At 54.2% G+C, this 11,487-nt stretch overlaps 1 protein-coding gene across 2 annotated transcripts; it reads left to right on the forward strand.

Moving 5' to 3' along the window:
- Positions 1-598: 598 nt before the first annotated feature.
- On the forward strand, positions 599-10,089 carry LOC137465893 (putative lipid scramblase CLPTM1). Of its 2 annotated transcripts, XM_068177902.1 has the most exons (8): positions 599-701; positions 2,629-2,747; positions 3,689-3,812; positions 5,198-5,356; positions 6,339-6,456; positions 7,357-7,442; positions 7,750-7,870; positions 9,799-10,089. In XM_068177902.1, the coding sequence occupies exons 1-8, from the start codon at positions 648-650 to the stop codon at positions 10,086-10,088; spliced, it is 1,071 nt and encodes a 356-aa protein (XP_068034003.1). In that variant the 5' UTR covers positions 599-647; the 3' UTR covers position 10,089. The 2 variants fall into 2 exon arrangements, with proteins under 2 accessions (XP_068034003.1, XP_068034004.1); XM_068177903.1 differs by lacking the exons at positions 599-701; positions 2,629-2,747 and adding an exon at positions 2,919-2,935.
- Positions 10,090-11,487: the final 1,398 nt, after the last annotated feature.

Below are 11,487 nucleotides of genomic sequence, written 5' to 3' on the forward strand. Positions count from 1 at the left end.
TGCCACCGGGGGGGATCCCCGGTTCCGCTCCCCCCGGTTCTGCCACCGGGGGGGGATCCCCGGTTCCGCTGCCCCCGGGTCTGTCCCGGTTCTGCCACCGGGGGGATGCCCGGTTCCGCTCCCCCGGGCCGGTCCCGGAGGCAGCGGGGCCGCGCTCACCGAGCGGCAGCGCCATGTCCCGGTGCGGGCCCGGGTCCCGGTGCCGGTGCGGGTCCCGGTGGTCCCGGAGCTGCCGGTGCCGGTCCCGCCGCCGCCCCCCGAGGCCGCGCCGCCGCCGGACCTGGAAATCCCCGCGCGGGCCGCGCCGCCATTGGCTGAGACCGCCGTGACGTCACCGCCGGGGGCGCGGTCGGGGAAACCCCCACCGGGAGCGCACCGCGCCGCCATTGGCTGAGCGCGCTGGTGACGTCACAGATGGGAACACCCCCGGAGAGCGCCCTGGGGGCGGGGCGCGCTCCCATTGGCTGAGCGCGGCTGAGGGGGAGGGGCGGGGAAACCCCCTCCCGCTGGGGGCGGCCCGCGGGCTGCTATTGGTGGATGTGCCGATGACGTCACGAAAAGGGCGCGCCTTGTGGCGTTTCCCGCCCCTCCGCGCGGTCACGTGGGCGCTGCCCCCCGGAAGTCTCGCGAGAGGCGGCGCAGCAAAGATGGCGGCGCCGGGGACGGAGGCGGCGGCGGGGCCGGGCCCGGGCCCGGGGCAGGTCCGGGAGCGAGCGGGGCCCGGGGGCAGCGGGAGCGGCGCCGGCACCGGGAACGGGCGGGAGCGGGCAGCGGGAAACCCGCCCGGAGAGCGGGAACGGGGAACGGGAGCGGCACCGGGAACGACAGCGGGGACCGGGAGCGGGGACGGGGAACGGGAGCGGCACCGGAGACTGCGGAAGAGACAGAGATAGGGACGAGGATCGGGACCGGGAACCGGGACCGAGAACGGGGACGGGGAGAGGGGACCGGGACCGGGACCGGGGCAGCTCCGGGGACAGGGAAGGGGACGGAGACAGACCCCGGGACCGGGAATGGGGCAAGGTCCGGGGTCAACGTCGGGGAACGGGACCGGGACAGGACCAGAGAACGGGACCGGAACCGGGAACGGGACAGGATCAGAGAACGGGACCGGGACAGGACCAGAGAACGGGACCGGAACCGGGACCGGGACAGGATCAGAGAACGGGACCGGGACAGGACCAGAGAACGGGACCGGAACCGGGACCGGGACAGGATCAGAGAACGGGACCGGGACAGGACCAGAGAACGGGACCGGAACCGGGACCGGGACAGGATCAGAGAACGGGACCGGGACAGGACCAGAGAACGGGATCGGAACGGGGGCAGGGACCGGGACCGAGAGCAGAGACCGGGACGGGACCAGAGAATGGGTCTGGGAACGGAACCGGGACCAGGGCAGAGAATGGGACCGGGATGCGGAAGGGATCAGAACCGGGACCGGGGACAGGGATCAAGGACAGAGAATCGGGACCGGGACCGGGAGCAGCTCCGGGACCGGGGCAGGTCCGGACAGACCGAGGCCAGGAAAAGGGACCGGGACTGGAACCGGGACCAGGAAGGGGCTGGTGACCGGTGCGGTACCGAGATGGGGCCGGTACCGGGAAGGGATTGGTACCGGACCGGTGTCAGTGACTGGGAAGGGACCGGGACCTGGCCTGTGTCAGTGAGCAATCCCGGTACCGGCGCTGCTGCAGGTGCTGAGCAGTAACGGCAGTACCAGGCCGGTGTCGGTGACCGGGAAGGGATCGGTACCGGTGTGGTGCCGGTGTTGGTGACCGGGAAGGGATCGGTACCGGTGTCGGTGACCGGGAAGGGATCGGTACCGGTGTGGTGCCGGTGACCGGGAAGGGATCGGTACCAGTGTGGTACCGGTGACCGGGAAGGGATTGGTACCGGTGTGGTACCGGTGTTGGTGACCGGGAAGGGATTGGTGCCGGTGTCGGTGACCGGGAAGGGATCGGTACCGATGTGGTACCGGCCCGGTGTTGGTGACCGGGAAGGGATTGGTGCCGGGTGTCGGTGACCGGGAAGGGATCGGTACCGGTGTGGTACCAGTGTCGGTGACCGGGAAGGGATCGGTACCGGTGTGGTACCGGTGACCGGGAAGGGATCGGTACCGGTGTGGTACCGGGCCGGTGTCGGTGTCCCATCCCAGTCCTGGTCCCGCAGGTGTCGGCAGTGACGGCGCTGCCGGGGCCGGTACCGGGATGGGATCGGGATCAGTACTGGGTCAGTACCGGTACCGGTGTCACTGAGCGGTTCCGGTCCCGCAGGTGTCCAGCAGTAACGGCGCTGCCGGGGCCGGTACCGGGATGGGATCAGGGTCGGTACCGGTGTCACTGAGCGGTTCCGGTCCCGCAGGTGTCCAGCAGTAACGGCGCTGCCGGGGCCGGTACCGGGATGGGATCAGGGTCGGTACCGGTGTCACTGAGCGGTTCCGGTCCCGCAGGTGTCCAGCAGTAACGGCGCTGCCGGGGCCGGTACCGGGATGGGATCAGGGTCGGTACCGGTGTCACTGAGCGGTTCCGGTCCCGCAGGTGTCCAGCAGTAACGGCGCTGCCGGGGCCGGTACCGGGATGGGATCAGGGTCGGTACCGGTGTCACTGAGCGGTTCCGGTCCCGCAGGTGTCCAGCAGTAACGGCGCTGCCGGGGCCGGTACCGGCGCTGGGGCCGAGAGCCCGCAGGGGCAGCAGCAGCAACCGGCACCGAACGCCTGGCAGGTGGTGAAAGGGGTCCTGTTCAGGTGAGAGCGGCACTGAAGGGGTTAAAGGGGTTGGGACTGAAGGGGTTAAAGGGGTTGGGAATCCCTCGGGATCTGGACGGAAGGGATCAGGGTTGGGATTGGAATCAAAGGGGTTAAAGGGCTCCTGCTCGGGTGGGGTTTGGCACTGAGGGGGTTAAAGGGATCGGGGTTAAAGGGGTCCTGTTCAGGTGAGAGCGGCACTGAAGGGGTTAAAGGGGTTGGGACTGAAGGGGTTAAAGGGGTCGGGAATCCCTCGGGATCGGGACGGAAGGGATCAGGGTTGCGATTGGGATCAGAGGGGTTAAAGGGCTCCTGCTCGGGTGGGGTTTGGCGCTGAAGGGGTTAAAGGGGTCGGGAATCCCTTGGGATCGGGAAAAGGGGGATTTTGGGAAGGGGATCCCTCAAAAGGAGAATTTTTGGGAATGGGAATCCCTAAAAAGGAGAATTTTTGGGAAGGGGATCCCTAAAAAGGAGAATTTTTGGGAAGAGGATCCATGGGAAGGAGAATTTTTGGGAAGGGGATCCATGGAAAGGAGAATTTTTGGGAAGGGGAATCCCTAAAAAGGAGAATTTTTGGAATGGGGATCCATGGGAAGGAGAATTTTTGGGAAGGGGATCCATGGGAAGGAGAATTTTTGGAATGGGGATCCACGGAAAGGAGAATTTTTGGGAAGGGGAATCCCTAAAAAGGAGAATTTTTGGGAAGGGGATCCATGGGAAGGAGAATTTTTGGGAAAGGGACTCCCAGGGGAGACAAATCCGCTCAAACCACAATTTTCGGGAATGATCCACGGGAAGGGAAAAGGATTTGTGGGGAGAAAACCCCAGGAACCGGGAAAACGCCGATTTTTTTTGGGAAGGGCGGGGCCGGGAAGGGCGGGGCCCGGCGGAATTCCGGAGGATTTGGGGGATTTTTGGGATTTGTCCCCGCTTTTCCGCAGGATTTTCATCATCTGGGCCATCTCCAGCTGGTTCCGGCGCGCGCCGGCGCCGCAGGAGCCCAACGGCGCCGGGGGCAGCGGCCGGAGCCCCAGCAGGAACCTGTTCCCCAAGGACACCCTGATGGTCAGCGGGATCCGGGGGGATCCAGGGGGATCCAGGGGGATCCAGGGGGATCTGGGATCGGATCTGGGATCCAGGGGGATCCAGGGAGAGCTGGGATCAGGGGGAAATCTGGGATCACAACCTGGATTTTGGATCAGCCCCTGGAGCCCCAGCAGGAACCTGTTCCCCAAGGACACCCTGATGGTCAGCGGGATCCGGGGGGATCCAGGGGGATCCAGGGGGATCCAGGGGGATCCAGGGAGAGCTGGGATCAGGGGGAAATCTGGGATCACAACCTGGAGCCCCAGCAGGAACCTGTTCCCCAAGGACGCCCTGATGGTCAGCGGGATCTGGGGGGGATCCAGGAGGATCCAGGGGGATCTGGGGAGGAAATCTGGGATCAGAACCTGGATTTTGGATCAGCCCCTGGAGCCCCAGCAGGAACCTGTTCCCCAAGGACACCCTGATGGTCAGCGGGATCCGGGGGGATCCAGGGGGATCCAGGGGGATCTGGGGAGGAAATCTGGGATCACAACCTGGATTTTGGATCCGCCCCTGGAGCCCCAGCAGGAACCTGTTCCCCAAGGACACCCTGATGGGCAGCGGGATCCAGGGGGATCCAGAGGGATCTGGGATCCAGGGGGATCTGGGGAGGAAATCTGGGATCAGAACCTGGATTTTGGATCAGCCCCTGGAGCCCCAGCAGGAACCTGTTCCCCAAGGACACCCTGATGGTCAGCGGGATCCGGGGGGATCCAGGGGGATCTGGGATCAGGTCTGGGATCCAGGGGGATCCAGGGAGAGCTGGGATCAGGGGGAAATCTGGGATCACAACCTGGATTTTGGATCAGCCCCTGGAGCCCCAGCAGGAACCTGTTCCCCAAGGACGCCCTGATGGGCAGCGGGATCCGGGACCAGATCTGGGGGGATCCAGGATCGGATCCAGGATCAGAGCCCGGATCTGGGGGGGATTTCAGGGGCAGATCCCAATTCCGGGATCCCAGCGATCCTGGGGAACATTCCCAGGGATTTTTGGGATCATTCCCAGGATTTTTGGGATTATTCTCAGGATTTTTGGGATGGATTCTCAGGGGTGAATTCCCAGGATTTTTGGGATGAATTCCCAGGGATTTTTAGGATGAATTCCTGGGTTTTTTGGGATGAATTCCTAGGGATTTTTGGGATTAATTCCCAGGATTTTTAGGATGAATTCCCAGGGGTGAATTCCTGGGATTTTTGGGATGAATACCTGAGTTTTTTTGGGATGAATTCCTGGGATTTTTGCGATCATTCCCAGGATTTTTTGGGGTGAATTCCTGGGATTTTTGGGATCATTCCAGGATTTTTTGGGGTGAATTCCTTGGATTTTGTGGATCATTCCCAGATTTTCGGGCTGGTTCCCACAGGACCTCTACGTTTACATCTCGGAGCACGAGCACTTTACGGATTTCAACGTCAGCTCCGCCCTTTTCTGGGAAAAGCGGGATTTGGTTTACGGGGACTGGACCAGCGGCGAGAATTCCGACGGCTGCTACGAGCACTTCGGAGAGGTGGACATCTCCCAGGTGGGGCTGCGGGAATTCCAAGAAATCCAGGAATTCTGGGATCTTCCCGAGGGATTTGGGATCTGGGAATGGGGATTTGGGGTCGGGAAAAGGGAATTTGGGGTCGGGAAAAGGGAATTCCGACGGCTGCTACGAGCACTTCGGAGAGGTGGACATCTCCCAGGTGGGGCTGCGGGAATTCTGGGAATTCTGGGATCTTCCCGAGGGATTTGGGGTCTGGGAATAGGGATTTGGGATCAGGAAAAGGGAAATTTGGGATTGGGAATGGGGATTTGGGGTCTGGGAAAAGGGAATTTGGGGGTTGGGAATGGGGATTCCGACGGCTGCTACGAGCACTTTGGGGAGGTGGACATCTCCCAGGAATTCTGGGAATTCCGGGATCTTCCCGAGGGATTTGGGGTCTGGGAATGGGGATTTGGGATTGGGAAAAGGGAATTTGGGGTTTGGGAATGGGGATTTGGGATCTGGGAATGGGGATTTGGGGTCAGGAAAAGGGAATTCCAGGTGGAAACGGGATTTCTGGGATCTTCCCGAGGGATTTGGGATCAGGAAAAGGGGATTTAGGGTTGGGAAAAGGGAATTTGGGGTTTGGGAAAAGGGAATTCCAGGTGGGAATGGGAATTCTGGGATCTTCCCAAGGGATTTGGGGTATGGGAATGGGGTTTGGGGTTGGGAAAAGGGAATTTGGGATTTGGGAAAAGGCAGGGCATTTTTTTGGGGGGTTTTTGGGGCTTTTCCAGGATTTTTCTGGCTTTTTTCCAGGGCTTCTCCCAAGGTTTTCCCAGCATTTTTCTGGGGTTTTTTTGAGGCATTTTTCAGGGGGGTTTGTCCGGGATTTTTCCTGGATTTTTCCGGCTTTCTTTTGGGGATTTTCCCCGGGGTTTTTCCCTGGGTTTCAGGGTGATTTTGTTTCGGTTTTCCCCATTTTTTTTCCCCGTGGTTTTCCCGACCTTTTCCCCGTTTTCCACCCGGGTTTTCCCAGAGCGTGCAGAGGAACGGCTCCATCTACGTCCACGTTTACTTCACCAAGAGCGGCTTCCACCCCGACCCGCGGCAGAAGAGCCTCTACCGGCGCCTGGCCACCGTGCACACCTCCAGGAGTACGGAATTCCGGGAAATTCTGGGAATTCCTGGGAATTCCCATCAGTTCCCAATCGTTGGGATCCGAATCCCCCCGGGAATGGCCCCAAATCCCCTGGAATGGGGTTGGGATCAGCCCTAGGGGTGCCTGGCCACCGTGCACACCTCCAGGAGTACGGAATTCCGGGAAATTCTGGGAATTCCAGGGAAATTCCTGGGAATTCCTGATTTTTGAGCCCCAAATCCTCCCGGGAATGACCCCAAATCCCCCAGGAATGACCCCAAATCCCTTGGGAATGGGAGAATTCCCAGGAATTCCCAGGTTTTTGGGTTCCAAATCCCTCGGGAATGGGAGGATTCTGATTTTTCCAAATCCCATTTTCCCTTTTCCCCGCACCTTTCCCCCCTTTTTTCCCCATTTCCCTATTTTCCCCCATTTCCCCCATTTCCCCCCATTTTCTCTCATTTTCCCCTGTATTTTTTCCCATTTCCCCCATTTTCCCAATTCCCCTGATTTCCCCTCATTTCTCCTCATTCTCCCCATTTTTATCCCGATTTCCCCCATTTTTCCCATTTCCCCTATATTTTTCCCCATTTCCCCTCATGTTCCCCAATTTTCCCCATTTCCCCCCAATTTCCTCTATATTTTTCCCCATATTCAAATTTTCCCCCCATTTTTCCCAATTTTCTCCCAAATTTCCCCCATTTCCCCCTATATTTTCCCATTTCCCCCCATTTTCCTCATTTTCCCCAATTTCCCTTATATTTTCCCCATTTCTCTCACATTTTTCCCAATTTTCCCCATTTCCCCCTATATTTTCCTCATTTTCTCCCCATTTCCCCAATTTTTCCTCATTTTCCCCAATATTTTCCCCACATTTTTCTCCCATTTTTCCCATTTTTTCCCTTTTTTCCCCCAGTGATCAACAAATACAAGCGGCGGCGATTCCAGAAAACCAAAAACCTCCTGACGGGAGAGACGGAGGCGGATCCCGAAATGATCAAGGTGGGAATTCCCGGATTTGGGGATTTCCTGGGATTCCCTGGGGTTTTGGGGTTTTTTTTTTTTAGGATTTTTGGGGGATTTTTCTGGATTTTTTGGATTTTTTTGGATTTGGGGGCTTTTTTGGGGGAAATGTTGGGATTTTTTTTGATTCTGTGAGGTTTTTGGGGGATTTTTTGGGGTTTTTGGTTTTTTGGGGTGTTTTTTTTGGGTTTTGTGAGGTTTTTTGGGGGTTTTTTGGGGGATTTTTTTGGTTCTTTGGGGTTTTTTTTTTGGGATTTGCTGACAATCCCTGGATTTTCCCTTGCAGAGGGCCGAGGATTTCGGGCCGGTCGAGGTCATCTCGCACTGGCACCCCAACCTGACCATCAACATGGTGGATGACCACACGCCCTGGGTCCGGGGCAGCGTGCCCCCGCCGCTGGACCAGTGTGAGCAGCCAGGATCCCGGGAGAATTCCCAAAATTCCCAAAAAACCTCAAAAATTCCCAAAAAAAACAGAAATTCCCATGAAGAACGGGGCCGGTTTGGGGTTTGAAGGGTTTTGGTAGCTCCAGTTCATCCCCTGGGTCCGGGGCAGCGTGCCCCCACCGCTGGAGCACTGTGAGCAGCTGGGGGACAATTCCCAAAAATTCCCAAAAAAACCAGAAATTCCCATGAAAAATGAGGCCGATATGGGGTTTGTAGGGCTCCAGTCCCTCCCAGTTCATCCCAGTTCATCCCAGTTCCTCCCCAGGGTCTGGGGCGATGTCCCCCACCCCTGGAGCAGTGTGAGCAGCCAGGATTCCCGTAAGAATTCCCAATAATTCCCCAAAAACCTCAAAAATTCCATTAAAAACCCAGAAATTCCCATTAAAAACTGAGCCGGTTTGGGGTTTGAAGGGTTTTGGTAGCTCCCAGTTCATCCCAGTTCATCCCCTGGGTCCGGGGCAGCGTGCCCCCGCCGCTGGAGCAGTGTGAGCAGCTGGGATTCCCGGGACAATTCCCAAAAAAAACCTAAAAATTCCCAAAAACCCCAAAAATTCCCAAAACCCCCAAAAATTCCCAAGAAAAACCGGGCCAGTTTGGGGTTCTAGGCCTCCAGTAACTCCCAGTTTGTCCCAGTAGAGTTATTCCCATTATTAATGAATGTATTCAGCTATTAATTAATTTATTCTATTATTAATTAACTTACCCCTTTATTTGTCAGTTATTGCCATTATTAATGAATTTATTCCACTATTAATGACTTTTTCCTATTCTTAATTCCCTTTTTCCCCATTCCCAACCCCTTTTTTTCCCATTTCCCCCCATTTATTCCCCATTTCCCCCCATTTCTCCCCCATTTTCTCCCAATTTTCCAATTTCCCCCCATTCCCCCCATTTATTTCCCATTCCCCCCATTTATTTCCCATTTCCCCCCATTTATTTCCCATTTCCCCCCAATTCCCCCCATTTATTTCCCATTTATTTCCCATTCCCCCCATTTATTTCCCATTTCCCCCATTTATTTCCCATTTCCCCCATTTTCCTCCATTTATTTCCCATTTATTTCCCATTTCCCCCATTTATTTCCCATTCCCCCCATTTATTTCCCATTTCTCCCATTTATTTCCCATTTCCCCCATTTATTTCCCATTTCCCCCCATTTCCCCCATTTATTTCCCATTTCCCCCCATTTCCCCCCATTTATTTCCCATTTATTTCCCATTTCCCCCCATTTATTTCCCATTTATTTCCCATTTCCCCCAATTATTTCCCATTTCCCCCATTTTCCTCCATTTATTTCCCATTTATTTCCCATTTCCCCCATTTATTTCCCATTCCCCCCCATTTATTTCCCATTTCCCCCATTTATTTCCCATTTCCTCCATTTCCCCCCATTTATTTCCCATTCCCCCCATTTATTTCCCATTTCCCCCCATTTCCCCCCATTTATTTCCCATTTCCCCCATTTATTTCCCATTTCCCCCCATTTATTTCCCATTTCCCCCCAATTATTTCCCATTTCCCCCATTTTCCTCCATTTATTTCCCATTTCCCCCCATTTATTTCCCATTTATTTCCCATTTCCCCCCATTTCCCCCATTTATTTCCCATTTATTTCCAATTTCCCCCATTTATTTCCCATTTCCCCCATTTATTTCCCATTTCCCCCCCATTTCTCCCATTTATTTCCCATTTAATTCCCATTTCCCCCATTTCCCCCATTTATTTCCCATTTCCCCCCATCCCCCTATTTATTTCCCATTTCCCCCCATTTATTTCCCATTTATTTCCCATTTCCCCCCAATTATTTTCCATTTCCCCCCATTTATTTCCCATTTATTTCCCATTTCCCCCCCATTTCCCCCCGCTTTCCCCAATTCCCCGCTCCCAGATGTGAAGTTCGACGCGCTGAGCGGGGATTATTTCCCCATCCTTTACTTCAACGATTACTGGAACCTGCAGCGGGATTATTTCCCCATCAACGAGAGCGTGCGGCGCCTGCCCTTCCGCCTGTCCTTCTGCCCGCTCTCGCTGTGGCGCTGGCAGCTCTACGCGGCGCAGAGCTCGCGCTCGCCCTGGAACTTCCTGGGCGAGGAGCTCTACGAGCAGAGCGACGAGGAGCAGGACTCCGTCAAGGTGCGCGCTCCTCTTCTTTCCCCGATTTTCCCTGATTTTCCCTGATTTTCCCCAATTTTTCCTGAATTTTCCCGGAATTTTCCGGAATTTTCCCTGATTTTTCCTGAATTTTCCCCTATTTTCCCTGAATTTTCCCCATTTTCCCTGATTTTTCCTGATTTTTCCCCAATTTTTCCTGATTTTCCCTGATTTTTCCGGAATTTTCCCTGATTTTTCCTGAATTTTCCCCTATTTTCCCTGATTTTCCCCCATTTTTCCTGATTTTTCCCTGATTTTTCTTTCCCCCATTTTTCCTGATTTTTCCCTGATTTTTCCTGAATTTTCCCTGATTTTTCCAATTTTCCCTGAATTTTCCCTGATTTTACCTGATTTTTTCCTGAATTTTCCCTGATTTTCCCTGATTTTTCCCAATTTTCCCCAATTTTTCCTGAATTTTCCCTGATTTTTTCCAGAATTTTTCCTGATTTTCCCCAATTTTTCCTGATTTTTCCCTGATTTTCCCCAATTTTTCCTGATTTTCCCCTGATTTTCCCTGATTTTTCCCAATTTTCCTGAATTTTCCCTGTTTTTTCCTGATTTTTCCCTGATTTTCCCCGATTTTTCTGATTTTTCCCCATTTTCCCTGATTTTTCCCTGATTTTTCTCAATTTTCCCTGATTTTTCCCCGATTTTCCCCGATTTTTCCTGAATTTCCCCCGATTTTTCCTGTATTTCCCCCGATTTTTCCAAATTTTCCCTGATTTTTCCCGGTCTTAATCTGATTTTTCTGGGTTTTTTTGACAACTTTTCCTGATTTTTTTACATTTTTCTAAAATTTCCCCTGATTTTTCATGGATTTTTGCACAATTTTTCCGGATTTTTCTACAATTTTCCCCAATTTTCCCGGGTTTTTGGGGGTTAGCTGTGGAATTTGGGGTTTTTACGCGGCGCAGAGCTCGCGCTCGCCCTGGAACTTCCTGGGCGAGGAGCTCTATGAGCAGAGCGATGAGGAGCAGGACTCCGTCAAGGTGCACGCTCCTCTTCTTTCCCCCGATTTTCCCCGATTTTCCCTGATTTTTTCTGAATTTTCCCCAATTTTTCCTGATTTTTCCCCGATTTCTCCTGATTTTTCCCTGATTTTACCTGATTTTACCTGTTTTTTCCCTGAATTTCCCCCGATTTTCCCTGAATTTTCCCTGATTTTTCCCAATTTTCCCTGATTTTTCCCAATTTTCCCCAATTTTCCCTGAATTTTCCCCCAATTTTTCCTGAATTTCCCCAATTTTTCCTGATTTTTCCCTGATTTTTCTTGATTTTTCCCAATTTTTCCCTGATTTTTCCTGAATTTTCCCTGATTTTCCCCAATTTTTCCTGCTTTTTCCTGATTTTTCGAGAATTTTCCCTGATTTTTCCCAATTTTCCCTGAATTTTTCCCTGATTTCTCTGATTTTCCCTGATTTTTTCC

This window comes from Anomalospiza imberbis, unplaced genomic scaffold (assembly GCF_031753505.1).
Source record: "Anomalospiza imberbis isolate Cuckoo-Finch-1a 21T00152 unplaced genomic scaffold, ASM3175350v1 scaffold_1177, whole genome shotgun sequence".
NCBI lineage: Eukaryota > Metazoa > Chordata > Aves > Passeriformes > Viduidae > Anomalospiza > Anomalospiza imberbis.